This window comes from Calypte anna, chromosome 3, assembly GCF_003957555.1.
Source record: "Calypte anna isolate BGI_N300 chromosome 3, bCalAnn1_v1.p, whole genome shotgun sequence".
Classification (NCBI taxonomy): domain Eukaryota; kingdom Metazoa; phylum Chordata; class Aves; order Apodiformes; family Trochilidae; genus Calypte; species Calypte anna.
In genome coordinates this window covers 113858073-113879874 of record NC_044246.1, presented here as the reverse complement: position 1 = coordinate 113879874, position 21802 = coordinate 113858073, and the positions used below count along the sequence as shown (strand labels likewise).

The 21802-nt window shown below is 43.3% G+C and overlaps 1 protein-coding gene across 1 annotated transcript in view; it reads right to left on the bottom strand.

Annotated features, from left to right (window-relative positions):
* INTS9 (integrator complex subunit 9) overlaps positions 1–21802 on the bottom strand; it is an 82251-nt gene that overhangs the window by 51347 nt on the left and 9102 nt on the right. Inside the window, exons 3-8 of the mRNA XM_030448236.1 lie at positions 19759–19819; positions 17406–17468; positions 11668–11807; positions 10015–10101; positions 4142–4262; positions 1780–1914 (exon numbers count right to left, since the gene is read on the bottom strand). Of these exons, the coding sequence (XP_030304096.1) occupies positions 1780–1914; positions 4142–4262; positions 10015–10101; positions 11668–11807; positions 17406–17468; positions 19759–19819 (607 nt within the window). The remainder of the gene's footprint in view (positions 1–1779; positions 1915–4141; positions 4263–10014; positions 10102–11667; positions 11808–17405; positions 17469–19758; positions 19820–21802) is intronic.

Here is a 21802-nt window from a genome sequence, read left to right as displayed (position 1 = left end):
AAAGTGCTAAGGTTTTATTATTATTCAAAAAGCTCAGGACATAAACATATGCTGATTAACTGGATATCTTATTTAAAACAAAACACAGTGACTGTTTTCATACACTGTTAAAACATGGGAATTTCACTGTGACTGCTCACCATGATTCTATGGAAAAACAGGTCAGACAAACAACTTTTCACCCCCTGATGAAAAAATGATGATTTGTTGAGCACAGTGTTGAGTCTGTGCCACTCAGGATGTTGTTACCATTACATATTGTCTGGCAAACATCAAATAGATGAAGAGCTGGTTGGCAGCTCACAAAAACCACAGAATTACCATATGTAGGAGCTTGTACTGGTGTTCACAGGGATTAACACTAGGGCAAAAACCACCCATTGTCTTCAAAAACCCTCTGAAACCAAATGTAATATGATGATGATGATGACATTGGATACCTAAAGGATATCTGGTGACATTTGTAATGTGATAAATAAAATGGAAAGGGCAAACAAGGCAATTTCAGCTACTGGGAGGTTATTCCTTCAAACTATGTGTTAGAATAAAATTATGCAAAGTCCATTGGACTGTATGCTAAAAAATGAGGCTCTTGGAGAGCATGTGGGACAAGAGATATTTTGGGACAAGTATATTTTCTTGCACTTGGTAAAGTGGAAGTGCCCTGCAGGCTGCAGATCTGCTGCTCATGGGCTGCACTCTTACCAGCATTCACACAGCATTCCCAGCCACAGGGAGATAATTTCCTTATAAACAGGGATTTTAACTGAAATTTCCTTTGGAAAATGATGAAGTCTAACCTGATAAACTGAATCACCATTTCATGTCAAAGAGGAGAAAACACTCTCCATTATCAAACCATATCCTATAGTGCAAAGTTTCTCCTCACAGAAATACTCCACTCATGTTTTGCCAAATGTCACTGCTGCCCCTTCCCTAGGAGGTGACAAGAGAACACAACCCAGGCCAGTATGAGGCTGATCAGAAATAGGGATTTAAAGACTCTGATAAATTCCCCTACTATTAAGGATGTTTTATCAGTTGTAGTTGTTCTGCTGCTGAAATCAAGCTTTTAAATGAAGGATGCTCAGAAGCAAAAGCTCTTTAGAAGATACTCACCTTGGGAGAAATTACAGATTGTGAACCTGACACATTTTCTATATTATTTTAAAATACCTTCTCCTGATACTGCTTTTAACTATTTTGACAACTTCTGAAGCAGAGTACTGCAAACTTCAAGCCATTCTTTGCACTAAGAATTTATGGATCTAGAGAGAATTAATTTACTGGAAATTACATCTACAGCACTATAAAGACTTTGCCCTTAGCAGAGTAGGGTGGAAAAGTTGGCAGCCAGTTAGCTATCATTTCTCTCAAGGAAGGATGTTTCAGAAGTGATATAGAAGCAGTCTGTGAACTGTCTGTAAAGACTCTTCAATGAAATATGGATTGTAGGAAAAAAAAAAGTCACTAATACTCTATTGTTTAACTGTTGAAAATTTCCTATTTAAGGTGAAGGAGACTTTCACATCTGGTAAGTTAAGATCAAATCACAGACAACAAAGAATCTTGGATGTCCTTCTCTAGTAACTATTGATACCTGTCTGTATTTCATGGCTGTGTCTTCTGAATGTCCTTTAAGTCCAGCCAGCTGCTTACACAGGTACATTTGTCCAGTTTCTACACCATAACTGATCTCATCTGGAATAATCCCAACCATTTTTTTTAAGCAAAGACACTTCCCCCTAGAGAAGACTAACAAAAGCCAGGGGCTGTTACCTGAGGGTGTGTTGTAAGTAGAGAAGATCCTGAAACATAGGAAACCTTTTCATAGTGTGACTGGATAATCCAATTGGAACTTCCAAGAGCGTAGCCTGAGCTGAGGGGGGTGACCTGCACAGCACCAAAGAGCTCCTGAAACACACAGCAAGAGACATTAGGGAAGAAATTCAAGAGACATTTTGGGAAGAAAGTCTTCAGTGGGAGGGTTACCAGGTTACCCAGAGAGGTTGTGGATGCCTCATCCCTGGAAGCATTCAAGGGCAGGTTGGATGGGGCTTGGAGCAACAGGTTTAGTGTCCCACTAGATCATCACAGAATCATAGAATAATTGGGGTTGAAAAGGACCTCTAAAGGTCACCTAGTCCAAACTCCATGATTGGTTGGAGTTAGATGATCTTTAAGGTCCCTTCCAACTGAAACCATTCTATGATTAACTTGAGCAAGCCCCCAAAAGAAGTCAAAAAAGGTCATTTTACTATCAGTGATATCAATTTTAAAAGTAGGTCTGCTACCCAAAGACTTTAGTAATCAGTTTCCTGAGCTTTATGTCTCCTGCTTTTATTTACACATTTTTATTAACAGAACATACTCTGAGAAAAGCTTTTCCTGAGGCAGGGCCTTCCTGAATTCTCTCTTCCATGTGGATTCTGTGGCATCTGAGTTCACACTGAACCATAACTACACAGAGGAAGCAAACAGGGTCTTGACCCTCTGCTGCCTTTGCTGTATTGAAGAAACTTGTAGGAGCTTTACACCTTTAAAGACTTTATACTCCTTGATCAAATTTTATTGATATTGGCTAGCAGGAAAGAAAGAAGGCCAAGTAGTTCTGTGCTGATATTAAATTCTTTGAGTTACACATTTTGCTGTGGAAAACAAACAACTTCAAACTCTCTCACCCTCTAAAATTATTTCATTTTAATGCTATCTACTGGTGATTTGGAAACAACACCCTGCAAACTCAATCCAAATGTCAGTTTCAGCTCTGAGCATAAGCAACCTGACAGTTGTCTCCTTTCCAGGTGTCATTAGAAAGTGTATTGCTTTATCTGTACACATTAACGTGTTAATACTTCCTCTGAGAAGGGGAGATAAGCCTCTATGTATACCTCACTGATGTGATCTACTTTCTGGTTAGTAAATAATAGAACAAGCATCTGATTCATGAAATACTAATGATTTTTCTAGCATTTCAATCCACATTTGGATTCCTTGCAAAACACAGCAGGGTGTGTAAACCAAGGGTTTAGAGTCTGCTGGTATGCAGTCATGTGAAATGGACAAAGAACCTTTCTTGATGCCACATAAGTTTTGGGTTAACTTATTTTAAAAGTGAACTTTGGGAAGAGATGAAATATGTATCTTTTCCTGGCAATTATAAAAGAATGATTAGCTCAGATGGCTCACCTAAAATAAGGTAGAGATAAATTCACACTGTGAATCCAGTCAAAAAGTGACCACCTATGGACACTGAGCAGCCCTAACACCCTCAGCCTGTCTGGTTGCTACTTATGTCAGCAGCCACCTTGGTGCTTTGGAGTCTTTTTACATCAGCTGCAATGCAGCACCACACAAACCCAAATCCACCAAATTTAGTACAGAGCAGCACTGGTTACTGCTTCAAACTGTCCTACACATAAAAGGCAGCTTCTAAGCTTTAGTGGGCTATTCCTTAAGAAAAGGCAGCAAATTAAGAGCTATGGGTACACAGCTTACTTTAATCCACTTCTTCATTTCCTATGGCCCTGAGTGAAAAATATCATACAAGCCATAGAGGAACTGTGTATCTGCAGAGAACTGAATTGTTGGTTCAGTTCATTCTAGAATCTACCCTGGACTATAGTCAGTGGTATTACAGACACCAAATGTTATCTGGGAACCCTGGGAAAAGAGTTTTTGAGGTTCAGGTTGAACCATTAGGTTTTGTTTACAATCCCTAATTTGCAGTATAAAAGAAAGTGGAGGCTAAAGCACTCAAAAGATTCCCAGAAGTGAGATACAGTAACTCCAAAGGGGATGTGGCTTACAGACAGAGAGGATACATTCAGCTTGTGTATCCTCCCAGCTCTCAGTGGGCCATCAACTCCAAATTTGAAGGCACATTGCCTTAAAATTGTCCTCCCTGAGGAAGAGAAGAAACAAATAGGGCTACACCCTGATTTCACCAAACAAGAACCCTTCCTGGGAGGCAGCCTGAGGGACACTCAATATAAAGTTGTCTTGCTTTCCTAGGCTAGGGTACAGAGAACTTACCTGGGATTTAGAGGGGAAAATAGAAAAGGGAAAGGCACTTCCAGGGAAAAGCTGGGAAACAACAAATTGTTACTGCTGACCTGAGGACAGCTTTACAGGTACTCACAATTTTCTGAGAATATCCCACCAGCTGGATCTTACTGAGAGCAGCATTCACTTCAGGCATGGTGTAGCACTTCCTCCACATGGACACCTCCACTGCATCCTTCAGAGGGGCAGGCAGCAACCTGCAAAGAGCAAAGGGGTGGGGGCTTTGTCAGAACTTCCTGATGGGCCACCAGCTTTTATTCCCATTTATATTCTCCACATCTGAGGTTCTTTTCTTTGTTACTTTTTATTTTCAATATCCCTGGTGCTTCAAAGTGAGAAGCAAAATTTTCTGCCTGATGAGGAGCTGAACAACACTGCCCATTTTGTCCCACCCCAAGGACCCCAAGCTTCAGCTTTTTTTGTTGGTTTTATTACTATTCAGCCATTTCATCAAAGACACAGCTGTGATAGAGGCATTACAGCAACTCCTGTGGTATTTCCACCACTGGTGAAAGCTGTTGGCTGACCTGACATGTCAGCATGAAATGGCAGAGATGGCTGTGATCTTCTCTAGTTTGTGCACCCTAAGAATTTGCAAAACAAAAGTAAGGCACAATCTTGTAATTAAAATACAAGTAGCAGACTATGAACAAAGACTGGTTCTACTCTCATTTCTGTCCCCAGTCTCTTACAAAAAAGCACATGGACCTGCACCTCAGCTTCCTTGCCTTCAAGATACCCCACTTCCCTTCTGAGTGTCCTGGCAGGGATACATGAGCTGACACTGCAGAGCTCTTTGAAATCCCCTCCACGGAAGTATTTAAGATGTTTTACACCAAAGTAAAACCCATCCATTCTGAGCTTCACAGCCATTGCAAGTTAGCTGGACAGCATGTCAAGGGAAGAAGTGAACTGTAATGTCAGAGGCTGTAAGAGAGATGGCTAACTTCTGGGAAATAAATCTACCGTAGCAACATGAACTGAGGCAGGAAGCAGCACAGCTGCCAAATGCATAAGAAGTATAGGACTTTTTTTTTTTTCTTTCTTTCTTTTTTATATTAAACCAATGCTAAATCAAAGGCTAATTCAAACCAATTTCTAAAGATTTATGGAAATTAGTCAAGTTTCTTTGATCAATTTGTTTAAAGGAACTTAATTTATTGTTACATCTACTAGGTCAGTGAACTCCTCCATAATTTAAGATACTGAAGAAAGGATTAAGGCCAGCTATTGCCAAGACCACTGAAGAGGTCTAGCATGATAACTGCAATTCCAGTACACACTGAAAGCACACTGGGCTTAAGGAAACAAACAAAGCCTTCAAGGTCTTTTTTGGGAAGTCATAAACAACAAAATGCCAAACAATGTGGATAGTTGTCCACCATAGCACTGAAGCAAATTGCCTGTAAAAGCCTTTAACCTACCAGAAGAAGCATTTAGTGTTGGATGCTTTCAGGAGCTTCTCTTCTGGGAAGAGGAGAATATATCTCCAGGTAATGGAGAAAAGTGGGGAATTGTGTTTGGTGATTGAAGTAAGTTTCTATTAGCCTTGACTCTGTGGCTACACTGTAAATATACTCTGATTCCTAACAAAATGAGTGACACCAGATCCCAGTGGCTCCATTCTGTGCTGAGTGGCACACAGAGACAATGAGAACTGCTGGTTCCTCAGATGTGCCCCTGCTGGCATCCAACCTGTCACCCAGGCTTTTACAATTTTTGCAGAAAGTTGTTAGAGGATATTTTAAAGTCTGGAGTAAAACTACCAGCACTATTGGTAGGCATCATCCTATTGTGGACCTCCTCAGAATAACCAGCTGTACATGGGCAGATGCAGGACAGCGACCCTAGAGCCAAACCCAGGAAGGTACGATCATAGAATCATAGAATTGGCTGGGTTGGAAGGGACCTCAGAGATCATCAAGTCCAACCCTTGATCCACTCCCCCCGTGGTTCCCAGCCCATGGCACTCAGTGCCACATCCAGGCTCTTTGGAAAGATCTCCAGACACGGAGAATCCACTACTTCCCTGGGCAGCCCATTCCAATGCCTGATCACCCTCTCCAGAAAGAAATTCTTTCTCATCTCCAACCTAAATCTCCCCTGGCACAACTTGAGACCCTGCCCTCTTGTCCTGTTGAAAGTTGCCTGGGAAAAGAGCCCAACCCCCCACTGGCTCCAACCTCCTTTCAGGGAGTTGGAGAGAGGGATGAGGTCTCCCCTGAGCCTCCTCTTCTTTAGGCTGAACACCCCCAGCCTCTCCTCATAGAGTCTGTGCTCGAGTCCCTTCACCAGCCTGGTTGCCCTCCTTTGGACCTGCTCCAGGACCTCGATATCCTTCCTGAACTGGGGGGCCCAGAACTGGACACAGGACTCAAGCTGTGGCCTCCCCAGGGCTGAGCACAGGGGCAGAATCCCTTCCCTGGACCTGCTGGCCACGCTGTTCCTGACACAGCCCAGGATGCCATTGGCCTTCTTGGCCACCTGGGCACACTGCTGGCTCCTCTTCAGCTTCCTGGCAATCCAGACTCCCAGCTCCCTTTCTGCCACTCTGTGCCCAGCCTGGAGCTCCCCATGGGGTTGTTGTGGCCAAAGTGCAGGACCCGGCACTTGGCCTTGTTGAACCTCATCCCATTGCATTGATGAAGCAGCATGGCCCAGGGGTTAGTATATAATATTTATGCTTAAGAAAGTCAGACTTGTATTCATAACTGGGCATCTGCACAGCTGCAGTCCCTCCTGCTCAATGCAAAGGACAATATTTAGCCTATGGTATAACATGTTCATTTCCTACAGGAAAGCTGGAGAGAGACCTTTTATAAGGGCATGAGGTGATTTGATGAGGGGATACAGTTTTAAGCTGAAAGAGGAGAGATTGAGAGATCTTAGGAAGAACATTCTTTTCTGTGAGGGTGGTGAGACACTGGAATAGGCTGCCCAGAGAAGCTGTGGCTGCCCCATCTCTGGCACTGTTTGAAGTGCAGGTTGGATGAGGCTTGGGCTAGTGGGAAATGTCCCTGTTCATGGCAGGGAGGTTGGAGCTTGATGGTCTCTAAGGTCCCTTCCAACACAAACCATTCTAGGAGTTCTATGACTCTACAAAGGTCCAGAAGGGACAGAGAAGGGCAGCACACCTCACCTGATTTTGCACAGGGTCACCAAAGCTTGTCTTCAACAGTTCATAGGGTAATAAAACTAAAAAGGTCCTTTCCAACCCAAACCAGTCTGTGTTTGTTTCTTGCTTGAAGGCAGAGGAGGATGGCAAAACCAAACTGGGTCAGAATGTTGGGCTGGCTGAGGAGACAGCCTGGTTTGAACACTTCACAGGAAGATTTAAGAAACAGTCTAACAGGCTGCTAACAAAGTACCTTTTATAAGGAAAAGCTCCTCTTTAGCCTCCTGAATCCTAATCAGCATGAAATACCCTGGTGGAGCATCTATAGAGGTTCCATGAGATTGCTCATGTAAAATAAAACCCAACAGTACCAAAGTCTGCTAAGCAATTAGTTCAGATTGGACCTGATGACAAAAATGCATATGCCACTCTACTGAACTTCTGATATTTTCTGCAGGATTTGCATTTCAAATGCTTCAATGCTTTATCTAATGAAAATGATACTAATTTGTGTTCTGTACTAGCTATTCAGAGTAGAACTAGCTGAGCTGTAAAGCAGTAATAGTGACTGATCAACCTGAAAAAGTAAAGTTAGGCTCAGAAGCATTAAGTATTCTGCTCTAGCAGTAGCCATGTATTTAAAAAAAAGAAATCCACCAAGGATCACATTTTCTTAAATAATAGATGCCAGTCCAGCACTGCATGTGCCATTAGCCAGGTGCTAATTTGTGGATCAGTAAATATTTGCTCACATGCTTTAATAACAAGTTTTATTCACACTTGCATGACACATGTCACCAGGGATCTCAAAACACTATCCAAACAGAAATTAAGCCCCTCTCTGCCCTCTGTGGTGGATAGGAGCTCCATTTTACAGCAGCACAGGGAGCTGAAGGAGGAAACCCAGAGCACAGGGAGGGCACAGTTGGAAAGGGAATTCAGATTTATTCCCCAGGTCCAGCCCACAGACTACACTGCTTTGTACCAGCTTCAAGGCAGAGTTTATGATAGGCAGATTTATATTTTTTTTTTACTAACAGCTGCAGGGCTCCTACTTCTGTCTGGCTATCCCTCCCAGCACAGCATTTCTTTGCTCTGCTTCTTTCTCATGTTTGGGCAAGGTGTGGATTTTATGAAAGACAAGGGGCCTGGCATCTGATCAAGGTTCCCAGCAACATATTTTGTGGCAATGCTCTGTGCTCTGTGGGGCAGGACACCACCTATCCCTTGGGGGAGGCTCCTGCACCTTCCTCCTGCCTGCCAAAACAGCTACTTGAGAGTACCAAGGAGGAACTATCAGTGTTAGGGCACTTCCCAAGCAATGTGAGGTAGAAAAATCTATTTTAAATACTCCTCTAACAAAAAGATTCCAGCCTTCTACAGCTATTGAATCAGAAGAAAGGCCACCTCCCTCTATATGCCTCTGGAATAGTCAACAGCACACAAAGTGCTAGACAGCACTTTTTCTAAAATGTGACCATCAGGAAAGTGACATTAAATGAGCTCCCAAGATGTATGATCCTGCTTTAAACCATGCATACAAAACACATGCAGCAGTGTGATGAAAATAATGGCTTTGGTTCTCTCTCTTCACAGCACTCTGAGCTTCAGGAGTGGTTCTGATCAGACCAGTGGGTTCCAAAATTAAAAAAACCCACAACACTGTTCTGATCAGAGTACACACCAACAAACACAAAGTCCTGATCAAATTTATTGTCTTTAGGATTTTTTTATATCTGTGTTTTACTTGCCTTCCTCAGAAGGGTGAGAATTACAGTTCTGAGATAAGATTGCTCCTAAGCACAGCAGCAGAGTACAATATATAGCTAAAAATGTTAATTTGGATTTTTAATTTATTTGCTTTGTGATATCAGAAAATATCCTGATTACTTTTATAATGTAAAAAAGAATTCAATTTTAGTACATTTTTAAAGCAAGCCACGTTAGGAATTAGCAATATAAAATGGGAGACCAATTAAAAATGCACAAAGCAGCTTTTAAAAATAACTTTCTAATCAACCAGCCCTGTCTTCAAGATGTGCTAAAAACAAAACTGTCTCCTCCACAGAACATGTTGTGCACCTAAAGCTGGTCTTATTTCCAAGGAAAGCATTCTCTGCAATTGGCAAAATGTATGGATAATTTAAAAATTATATAGGCTTTCAAAATTTTAGATGTAGGAGACCTCACTTTTGAGTACTTTATTTTTACATATACATGGAATAACAGACATGGAGCACCCAACTAATGGTTTTTATTCAGATTTCAATTTGCTTCTAAGGAAAGCAAATTGAAATCTTTGGAAAAACACAAAAATTACCTCTGCTGTTCAAGTGGAAAAAAGGCTGCAGCTATGGGAAGGAAAGCAGCACTGTTCTCTGTTTGGTCACCACTGACCTCCAACAGTCGTGTCTTAACTTTCTTACTATTTCAGCAAATATGAATTTAAACATAATTTTAAATTTAAATTACTCCAATACAATATAATTAAGTTTAAACAGCTTGGCAATGTCAACAAAATTTTATGACATTAATAAAAAAATCTGCTGGTTTCATCTGCCACCATGGAGCTTAACTATGTGAGAGGAGACTTTAGTGCTACCAAGTTCCCCTTCAAGAATCCAACTTGGGTGACTGGAACACCAACAATGTGCAAATCATTAAAGAAATAGCTGTAAACCTCTTAGGGTTTGGTTTTGTGGTTTTTATTTGTTTGTTTTCCTGCTTATGAAATCAAATCTCAACTGGTGGCAGCTGACCTATCATTACAGTGAGTTTTAACCTTTGGGTGGTGTTTTAGGACAGTCCCCCTTTCCTGCTGGCCTGTTCCTTACCTTTGTACCTCCTTGTTCTTCCACATGGAGGCAGACTGAGCCTTTGGCACACGTTCAATGGAATTCACCAGTTCTTCCATGAGAAGCCTGAAAAGACAAGAATCCCCAAGTTAGTATTGCAGCAGAGAACTGTGTCCCAATTATTTCCAAAATATCAGATGAAGAGAGGTTCTTCCTAGAGAGGCATTGCAGCAACTACCCCTCACTAACCCAACCCTTTTTTCCCCACCATGTCAAGCTCAAATCAGTCCAGTTCTGTCTGCCTGCTCATGACAGCAGAGGAGCTGGCTCACAGGTAATGGGTTGTTTGGAAACTGGCAGGAAAAAAAATCTCTCTTGCTGTGTAAGATGATCTTTTTGTCACTAGCTGCTTGTCATATGGAATGAGACAAAATACCTGAAGAAAACTCATTAGCTGATGCCTGTTCATCACTTAGAGAAGCCAAGCACATTTGACAGAGTAAACTCTTCTCATCTACAAATGCACAATTCAGCTTTTGAGACAGAAAGATGTCAGGCATTAAAAACTGTCACTGCAGATTTCACTGCCCAAGACTAAACAGCATTTGTACTTGTATGCAGACTTCCCCCCCTTGAAGGTAGAAGGGACAGATTTAACTGCACAAGAATGGCATCTGGAAGTGCTTGGGGTGGGGAGAAGTACAGCAGTGTAGTCTCAAACAAGACTATGCTTGTTATCTTCAGCTATGGGCCAGTAATACCACTGAGGTCTACTACGAGCTCATATTTATACAATTCCTTTCTCCTACAAGAGCCTTCAGTTTCTGTTTGTTTTTACACAAAGGGAGAATTACTCTGGCGTGGAAAGTTTGCACAGGACCTTTCATAGAGAGAGATTCCTGCCCTAAAGTTCTTACAAGAGTCATTCAGATACCAGGGCCTAATCTGCTAATTACTGAACATGGCAGCTGTTCTGCTGAGAGATGAGCCCAGCACAAGCTCAGTTAGATTCCCCTGAGAGCCAAATCTGCAGCCTGTGGTACTGACCTATCCAATCAGCAGACAAATCTGGAGGAAATGGCTGCCAAATTTGATGACCAAGTACAAAGTTTCTGACTGCATTGTTGGGTCTCACACTTTCTACTTCACTTTCATATTTCTGCTGTTTTTCTTGGCCTTCTCTTTGGATTTCAGAGCTTCTGTATCTCAGCTGTCATCTCAGATGAAGTCAGCTTAAATTCCCTTTCATGGTGTAGAGGAAAGTGTGATTAAATGGATTTCAAATGCTGAAAAACTACAAGGCAATAATCTTAAAGTCCATTATTGTTGAAAAGATTGCTCTTTTGTTTAAGGGGAGCAGAGAGATCTTTGATTCATAGTTTCTGAAGGTTTGCAGTTGGCTCTATGGTAATTGCTGCTCAAGGTGTCTCAGTCCATTCAAGATCTACTAGCCCATATCTACTGCCTGGACTCAACACAAAGCACCTGCTGTAAATATTGAAGACAGATGGTTCCAGAAGTTGGGAAACATTGAGTTAACACATTTGCAGCACTAAGGACTTGGCTGGCATTCAGCTACTGCCTAAAAGCCTCTTCGGAACATTAGACACCACTCCTCTACCCATATTGTCCTTTAAACCCCTTCCTTAGCAATGATGAAAGAGGAGTAGAGAATATTAAGGAGCTTTTTACCTGCCAATTTGAACAGTGGGCTCAGTGGCATAGACTGTTCCAGTGAACCCTGTGTACTCTGTGATATAGGGCAATGCCATCATGCAGTGATAGTTGGAGATCAAGATTACATCTACTGTGGAGAGGTCAAGCAGCTCAGTCTGAAAACAGAGGAAAGAGATAACATGTAACCCTTTCATGCAGCTTAAGCAGTGGAAGAAAATAGTTATTGTTCTTTTTTTAAAAAAACTTCATATTGCAGGAGTGTAACCAGCTTAGGAACAAAATTAAAAGGGAGAGGGCATGTCTGATCTGTAGCAAAGATTAATCTTTCCTTTCAATTAACAACATTTATTGAAAAAGCTCCCTAAAATTATTCCTGTCTCAAATCTGAAAGGAAAACCATGTCCTGGGTTTTTCATGCAATAAAATGGCTGCCCTTAAGACAGCCAGGATGATTAAACTTTCATCAACAAACTGGGATGTGCACTTCCTTAGAGAGGAACACTCTGCCCTGACACCAAAACTTCTGCAGTAGGGATTTAGCTGAGTGCCTCATATTTTTTATGGGGCACATGGTGCTGTACATGGTACTGAGATGAATATGAACTGTATTTATTCACATCCTTAAAATAATTCTCATATTTTCCCCAACCAAATGCTTGGCATCTCTATCATTCACATTTTCTAGAGCAGGAGATGAAGCTCATTCATAGGACACAACAAAACAGATGGGTGGGTCCAGTTTGTTTGGATGTGACAGTTGAGCCATTAGTTCAGAGAGTGAAAGAGGATTTCACACATTGTTAAAGGAATTTTAATTAGAAATATTTACTGGTAATGCTATAACACAAATGGTGTCAAGTCAGAAATGTACAAGATATATGACCTCTAACTCAGTTATTATAGAGCAGCTAATGGAATTCAACACTCATCAAGCACGTATTATCTGATTACAAGGCCTGGTCCAGCAATTTGAATAAAAAAGGCAAAAAAGTAGGTCACTCAGCTTTTCAGAGGGCTGACACAGTGCTCTGGTGACAAGCTGCTTAACTCACAGCTAAGTGTTCATGGTTTCAATCCATGATCACAGCTGATGTTGGAGGCATGATCACCAAGCTGAGTACAGCAGGTGAAACATCACCCTCAGATTCATGACAGGGCACCCTTTTATCTCACTGAGCTTGCCAGGCAGAGATGCACTCACTGTGCTGCATCAAAGAGTCACAGAATCAAAAAATTGGGTTGCAAAGGACCTTAAAGCTCACCCAGTTCCAACCCCCTGCATGGTCAGGGACACCTCCCCCAGCCCAGGGTGCTCCAAGCCCCATCCAACCTGGGCTGAGACACTGCCAGGGATGGGGCAGCCACAGCTTCCTTGAGCAACCTGGGCAACCAGGGGCTCAGCACCCTCACCCCAAGGAATTCCTCCCTCCCTCAGATCTCCTCTCCATCTCCCCTCTTGCACCTGGAAACCCTTCCCCCTTGTCCTATCCCACTCTAGTCCATCCAGGACATCACCTTATTCCAGGCCACCACTAACCCATGTCCCACACCTGAGAATCACAGAATGCTCATGGCTGGAAAGGACCTTGGAGATCACCAAGTCCAACCAAACCATTTCTCCCTCCCTCCCTGCCCAAGATCTCCTCTCCATCTCCCCTCTCCCAGCTGCAAACCCTTCCCCCTCGCAGGCTCCCATCCCTCCAGGCCCTTGTCCCAAGTCCCTCCCCAGCTTTCCTGGAGCCCCTTCAGGCACTGGAAGGTGCTCTAAGGTCTCCCCGGTGCAGCCTTCTCTTCTCCAGCCTCAACACCCCCAACTCTCTCAGCCTGGCTCCAGAGCAGAGCTGCTCCAGCCCTCCCAGAAGCTCCAAGTCCCTGCAGAGAGGGAAACATCAGCCATGGTCAGTCTCTCCTACAGCCCCAGCAGAAATTCTCCAGCTCTTCTCTGATCTGAATTGTTTCTACCCAGGATTTCTGCCTCAGACACAACTTGTTTACAGCATCTCCCTCTCACAAAACTCATCCAACCACCCCCCTGTGCAATTTCCCTGATCCCCAGACACATCCCTGGAAAATCAGACTGAACTTCTCCCTCATCTCGACTGCCCCCTTCACACCAGACCCTTTCTCTCTCTTGCTCTGACATTTTTCACCTGCTCTGCCTGATCTAGAGTCACTTTGTTCATCCCAGGCTTCCCATGCCTTTCACTCCCTCCAGTCTTTTCTCTGGCTCTGCTCTGAACAGCCCTGAACAATCTCTCTTAATTTAAAAATAAAGCCCAGCCTGGTGAAAAGAATAAGGTTCATAGCAATAAAACTCCATTAAATAAGATCACCTGGAAGCCTCCTCTCCTCCAGGCTGAACACCCCCACCTCTCAGCCTGGCTCCAAAGAGGAGGTCCCCCAACCCTTGGATCATGGTCCTGGCTCTCCTCTTGACTCACTCCAACAGCTCCATGTCCCTCATCCCAAGCTGACCCTTCATGGCTTGGTTTTCAGCCATGTCCAGACCATGCAGAACCAAAGGGGTTTCACTCAGCTCAGGAGCCATCAGGATGATACAGATCACCACTCCCCAAGCTTAAGCATCCCCCATCTCAGCATCCTAGAAGCATTTTACTAATAGGATGAAAAGGGTGTCAAAATCAAACCAAAATAAAATCTTCCCTGGGATTTGAAGCAATCTCACTAAAAGTGCCTGTGAACTGTAGAGGTTTAAAAATGTTTCCTGAATGCAAAGTGAGAGAGTCTAGAAGGTTGCCAAGCAAAGAAAGGGCTGCACCCTGTGCTACATGTGGAAGTGTACTCTGCTGCTGAGACAGTCTCTTATCACCTTGTGGCTCCTGGATCACATTCAAAATTGGGCTTCCTTTGGCAGTGGTGTTCCTGGAAGCGATACGGTTACACTCAAACTAACTGCTTTTGCAGACAAGTTTCATCAAAAGAAGTGGTGTGGAATGAGACAGAGAAGAAGACAAAGACTCTTTCATGCAAGCTCTTTCTTATATCCCTGCAGAAAAGGACTTGGGGGTGCTGGTGGATGAAAAGCTGGGCATGAGCCAACAGTTCATGCTTGCAGCCCGGAAGGCAAATCCCATCCTGGGCTGCATCAAAAGAAGTGTGGTCAGAAAACTGAGAGGGGATTCTGACACTCTGCTCTGCTGAGACCTCACCTGGAGTTCTGCATCCAGCTCTGGAGCCCTCAACACAGGAAGGACATGGAGCTGATGGAGAGGGTCCAGAGGAGGGGCATGGAAATGCTCAGGGGGCTGGATAAAGCTGGAGAGGTGAGCCCAGATGAACTTCATGAGCTTCAACAAGGCCAAGCACAGGGTCCTGCAGCTGGGTCAGAACCATCTGCACTGTCAGGCCAAGCTGGGGGATGAGGTGTTGGAAAGCAGCCCTGCAGAAAAGGGTCTGGGGGTGCTGGGGATGAAGAGCTGGACATGAGCCAACAGTCCCATCATCAAAAGGCATCAAAAAGCGTGGTCAGCAGGTTGAGAGAAGGGATTCTGACACTTTGCTCTGCTCTGGTCAGACCTCACCTGGAGTTCTGCATCCAACTCTGGAGCCCTCAACACAGGAAGGACATGGAGCTGATGGAGAGGGTCCAGAGGAGGGACATGGAAATGCTCAGGGGGCTGGAACACCTCTCCTGGGAAGCCAGGCTGAGGGAGCTGGAGGTGTTCAGCCTGGAGAAGAGAAGGCTTTGGGGAGACCTAACAGTGACCTCCCAGTATCTGAAGGGGCTACAGGAAGGGTGGAGAGGGACTGTGTGCAAGGGCCTGGAGTGATAGGATGAGGGGCAATGGGTTTAAATTAGAGAAGAGCAGCTTTAGATTGGATGTGAGGAACAAGTTGTGTCCCATGAGGGCAGTGGAACAATGGCACAGGGTGCCCAGGGAGGGGGTTGAGGCCTCATCCCTGGAGATGTTCAAGGTGAGGCTTGAGGAGGCTCTGAGCACCCTGATCTGGGTGAGGGTGTCCCTGATACTGCAGGGGGTTGGACTGGGTGAGCTTTAGAGCTCCCTTCCAACCCAAATCATTCTACGGTTCTATTTTGCTGCCAAACATCAGCAACATTTCTGCTCTACTGATGCAGTGGCCTGGTCTTGACACTGAAATTCTCTTCCAAACAGGGGAGGCTGTGAAGCTGGAGTTGGGAGCTGCAGATCACAAGCAGATCTGCCCCTAGTGGCATCTTCTTGGGAAACTTTGGGATCCAAAGCATTGGGAAGACCATGTCTGAAGTCCCTTGGTGACATTTGTACCTGGTCTTCTAATTGTGCAATGGATTGCTGAGAAACAGAGTGATGGCATTGGGATGATGAAGCAGCAACTTGACAGCAGTCATATTTGGAGCTACAAATCTGGGTATTTTCCAGCCCAACTAAGCTGAAAGCCTAACTGAGGCACCTTACAGCCCAGCAGATCATCATTCCTGTCTATGGCCTTAATTCCAAAGGGAATCCAGAAACTTCACTCCATCCTTCCCAAGATCTGGGACCCAAAGGCACTTCTTAGGTGTAGAGATGCTTCCTACATCCCCCCTTCCATAGAACAGTAACCAGAAAGTAAACCAGACTTATTAGGCTGGGGTTTGTTTTAGGGGATTATATCCATTTGTGTTGGGGAAAACAAGCAATTGTTCACAGATCTGGTGGTATCACTTGCCAAAACTACCACCAGAGCTGCCAACTGGTGTCATAGAATCAAGATGACAAGAGTCAGAAGCTTCAAGAGGTGAGTTTCATGGAATCAACAGACAGAAACACAATTGCCAGGACCCCAGCAAGCTGACAACAACCTGCCAGGAATGTTTTGTACTTCCTGTCAACAAGGTCAGGCAGAAAAGTAAAAAAATATCCCTGCCCAAAAGCAATTGTCTCTGTCTCTGAAAGACAGAAAAAATATCCCCAACATGAAACCAAAGAACTGATGTTATCACAGTCTGAACACAGCTGAGGAAAAAGGATACTATTCCCAGACTATTCTCCATCATTCACCCCACCACTCTCTACTCAGCTTTCTACTTCTTCAGCTCTCCTACATACCTGGTTAACCACATCACTTAGGTGAGCCCAATTAAATTGAAATGTTTTCAAGTACTGCTTGTTTTTTGTTTGGTTGGTTGGTTTTTAACTCAGGTACTGTTAAAAAACAAAAAAACCCCACAGGTACCTGCATTTATGTCAGTGGATATGGGGGCACAGGTCTTCCCTTAAAGAGGCAGTGATAAATATTAAGAAGGTGGCAAAACACAAACCATTTTAAGCTCGATTTGTTGCTGGCAGAACACCACATCTGGATGCAGCCCAGCAGAGTCCAACAGTGCCTGAACCACCCGGTCAGGTCCCCAGGGGGAGCTCCACCAGGCAGGTCCTGCATCTGTGCTCAGAGATTGTCTCCATTCACTGCCCTTATCTAGATCAGCACATGTATCCTGTCCTAACCAGCCCAGCTCAGTCATATTGTCTTTGGAAAGCCCCCAAAAAGGGACACTTAAATCTTATTTTTCTGTGAGATATTGATCTGCCCAAGGAGACCTCCCAGACCTCCAAAAACCATTGTGGAAAAGGGTTCTTTCCATCCTCTTTCAAAGTGATAGAAACTAAAGGCACCCTAACAACACAGGTTTTAGTATTATTTACTGAGTAGTAGTAAATGAATATGAATCTGGTAACAACTACTCAGCAGGTTTCTCACACATGATAAAAGAGAGTCAGATTCTTCATTAAGACTTCAAATAAACTCACCTCTGGTAAGCAGAACTCAGGTACAGAGTCTACAAACACATGGCCAGAGCATTCCTTCAGCTCCTGTGAGAAAAGTACATCAACACAGAAGACACAAAAATATAACACAACAGTTCTCCAACAAAGAAGATTTTGCACTTTCAAAACCTTTATCACAGGCAATTTCCAGCCCACACGTGTGTTATGTTTATCCCCCTTCTAGATACAATATGCTGTAAGCAGATCTGCTGAAATTCCTCCTGTGAGATGAAGTTTCAGGAGACATCTGTAACAATGCAAGCTGACTGTCAGAATCAGAAGTAAAGTATGAGCTGAAAAGGGAGTCATGAAGACCACTCTTCCTGGAACTGATGCTCTCCAGACCTGGGATGTGTGAACAAAACTTTTACAGTGCTCTGGCTATCTTACAAGTTTGGAAGTTAGTTTGGTTCCCAATAAAATCAAACCTCTTCTATCTTATTATGAGCAGATAACAGTTTCTAGCCCCTGTATCAGAGCATTTGATGGAACATCTTTTGGAGATCTAAGCTCCACGTGGCACTTTTTGTTTGATTTATTCCTACTGGATCTCTAGCCCTCTGTTTTCTCCCTCTTTTTTCAAGGCAGACATCAGAAATCTTTATCACATGAAAATTCACATTCTCCAGGATTAAGTATGGAACAAAACTATTCCCAGCTGTAGTCCAAAGACACCTGACAGGCTCTCTATCACTCACACTGCCTTCTCCTGCAGTGAGTGGTCTAGGCCAGCTTCAGACTGACAGAATTAAGGATTGAATCAAATTCTTAATAATTACAGTGCACCTGCCAACTCATAACGAATGAGCAATTACATCTAGTGGCAGAAGTCTCCTAACCTCATCTCCAGGGAGTTCAAAATGATTAAAACTATATCACAGCAAATTTCAGTGCCTCTCCAGGACTTAAGTTTTATAACTGTCAGCCAGAGAGTGCTGTAAGAGGAATGTCCACCCAACATGATAAAACATCCCCCTCTGACTCCTTCTCTTGCCTTTTTCCAGCATGGGTCAAAGAATTTACCATTCCAAGCAATTAGAGTGGTCAAGGTGAAGGTAAAGAGATGCTGCCTTTGAATTTTTAACACATGCTTTTCACTGAGGCTGGGTGAGTTTGAAGATTTCTTTTTTCCTGCAGCAGCAGTCCCACAGAAATGTAAATACATCCCATAGAAAAATACACTGACAGCTCTGTTGTTTTGGACAGAACAGAACCCAAAGCTCTGAGACCAAAGCTGAGATCCAGGAGAAACAAATTCCAGGGAATTCAAACCAGGCAGCTCCATTCCTGTCCCTGAGCCTCTGTAGCTCTGCAATTGGCAGTTAGCATGTGTTCTGAATAGAGCTGTTACTATTTTACTAACAGAAATGCTGCCTGTACAGTTTCTTTTGTTTCCAATGAGAAGAAAAATTGGGTCTTTAATCTATGATCTTCAGCTCCCTTGCCTGTAAAAATCAGATCAATCCATTTTGTCCACCTCAAAGTTCCCTACAAAAGCAACTACTATTACTGTTTTCCTTTAATGTTCACATAGTCAGTGAATAGTCTGTTAAAACAGTATTTTCTCTACTGATACCTATTGCTGCAGACATTTGAAATGTATCTGCCTATTTTACTAACATCTGACATATTTTTATGTTCATTGTTCCCCCGTGGCAGATCAAGCTGGATGCTGCAGTGCCTAGTTTTGGTTGAAGCCCCAGATAAATTCTGCCTACAAACTAATGTAATGAAAAGAGAGGAAAAAAGAGAAATTCCATGTCTCTCATGTAGCTGAGCAAGTCCTGTGTCTTAGAATTAGGAGGCTGGGGATAATATCCTCCCTGCTATGTCCAGCAGCAGAACACATGTTGACTTCAGAGGCCAAAGACTTGCTTTTCCTCCAGGAGAGACCTCCCATGGGCAAACCATTCACTTTCTCATCATCCTCCTGCCTAAAAAAAAGGATATGATACCAACCTCATTTATAAAGCTTCATATATATGAAGCTTTAGTATCAGAAAAGTGTGTGTTGAAATAAAAGGCACTCTAAGAAGTCAAGCACTATTATTTATGGAGCTTCATGAAATAAAAAAAAATATTCATACTAAGGATTTCTGCATTTTAAAAGGATTTTTATAAAAGCTGAGCTACCTCTGAAGTCTGAAAGCCTGAGCTGCTGTTAGTGTTTTGTTTCAAAATGTTCTGCTCTACAAGAACATCATGGCTGCATGGGTGCACATAGAAACCTTTGGGATGAGTCAGCATGGAAGCGTTATTGTTCCTGCAGTGCAAACTCCTAACCTGCCAGGTAGCTTTTTGCAGGGCAAGAAAATTCAAACCATCAGGATAGTACCTTGTCCAGAAATGTGCTTCCATCTTTCAAAACCCATCCGGGAAGTTTGGACAGCCTGGGGCTATAGAAAGAGAGAGGAAAAAAAAAATGGTTGCAGTATTACTTATTATCAGTCACTAAGCATAGATCTTCTATTTGGTATCACACAAGAGGAGAACACCATTTCTAACTCAGGGAACTAACAGTCTCAATAAAACAAACAGACAGTTTCACTGTGTTTAAGTGTTCACTGGAATGACTTTTACAAATCATGATTATGACACTTATAAATAAAAAGAATAAGAGGATGACACATGCAGGGAGTTTGATTTTAGTCATCTACAGTGAGAATTTCAAAAAAGGCTCACTGCTGTTCAGGTTGCCCTGTGGTGAAACTGGTTGTATAAACAGAACAAGGGTTAGGGCAGCAACAAACTCTATGTAAAAGCACTATAAAACTGCTTTGGGACAGAAGATGACAAATATTCCCCTCAGTAACAGCAATGAAAGACAAATGCCCTGGACTAAGTCACTTGCAGACACAGAGGTTGTGATTTTATGTCCTCACAAACCATGGTTTCATACTTAGGTGTCACCCTGAACACCCACACCAACCAACAGCTGTACAGAACCTGTGCTGGAAGGACAAAGGGGCAGGGAGGTTTTGTTGGGAACTGCATGTGTTAAAAGCTGGCAGATTGGTACCAGTCAGCAATGGCAGGGCTCCTTTATTTAATTGTTTCAGATGTTAATAAAGAAACTTCAAGGTGGATGTTGTAATCCAGAGTTTACAGTAGGAATGGCTGGAGCACTTCTTGTGACTATCACTGAGAGATTTACCCAGACTTTAGTGACATCTGGTTTTTGTGTGAGCCTACAACTTAGATTTACAATTACTGTCTACCCAGACTGAAGCACAGCTACAGAAATAAAAAGAAGAAGAAAAGAGGAAAGAGGAGAACTGGAGCTGCCTGGAACCAAGCCCTGTAACAGCCTCAAATTTGGAGACACAACTTGAGAACCCCATTGCAATGAAATCTGCAAGTGCTGCAGGCTAAGCTCTATAGACAAGTGCTGGGAGGGCTTTCAAATGGAAATCTTGAAAATAGAAAACGATTCAAGAGCTCAGAGGAATGTTGTGTTCAGACTAACATCAGTATAGAAGAACAAATCTTAACTGGCACTCCAGAAGGAAGGAAAAAGGGGAAATTTAAGACTCAAGAAGTACTGACAGAAGGTAAGAGGTGAGAGCAGAAGTACATGTCATCAAGAAGCTATGCCAAAAAAGTGCAAGTCCCTTCTGAGGATAAAGAGTAAGTCTGAAGAAGTCTGTGATAGAAAGGATGAGGTGGGTAAATGTACTCCCCAATGACACATTCAAAAGCAAAATTTAAAAGCAGTTTTGGAGTCTGAGGAGGCTGAGCAGAATGTGTGCAGAGAGACTAAAAGACCTATGGAAAAAAACAGGGAAAAAGCAGAAGTTGCTCTAATAGCAACAACTTTAACATACAGGGAAGGGGAAACATTGGTTGGAAAGGACATCTGGATGTCTGTAGTCTAATGTCTCAAAGCCAGCACTACCTCAGGTCAGCTGTGGCCTTGTTCAGTTGTGCCTTGCAACCCCCCAGAGCATGAGATCCTGGAGCCTCTCTGGGGATGGGTGAGCATGTTAAGAAAAACTTCATCACTGTGAGGCTAATGTCCAACTTCAGCCTCTCAAGACATAATTTATGGCCACGAGCCCCCTGTACTGCCTGTCACTGGGAAGAAAGGCTTTGTCTCTGTTGCTTTGATATCTGGACTAGATATTAGGAAGAATTTTGTCACTGAAGGAGTAGCCAGGCACTGGAATGGGGTTCCCAGAGAGGTTATGGAGACAGCAACCCTAGAGGGATTAAAAAACCATGTAAATGTGGCACTTCAGGACATGCTGTAGTGGGCATCCTGGTTTGATCCTTGGTGATCTTAGAAGTCTTTTCCAACCATAACAATTCTGTGATTCCTTTCAAGCAGATGTAGGTGGCTCCCTGTCTATAGCCTCCCCTCTGCCCAGCTCCCTCAACCC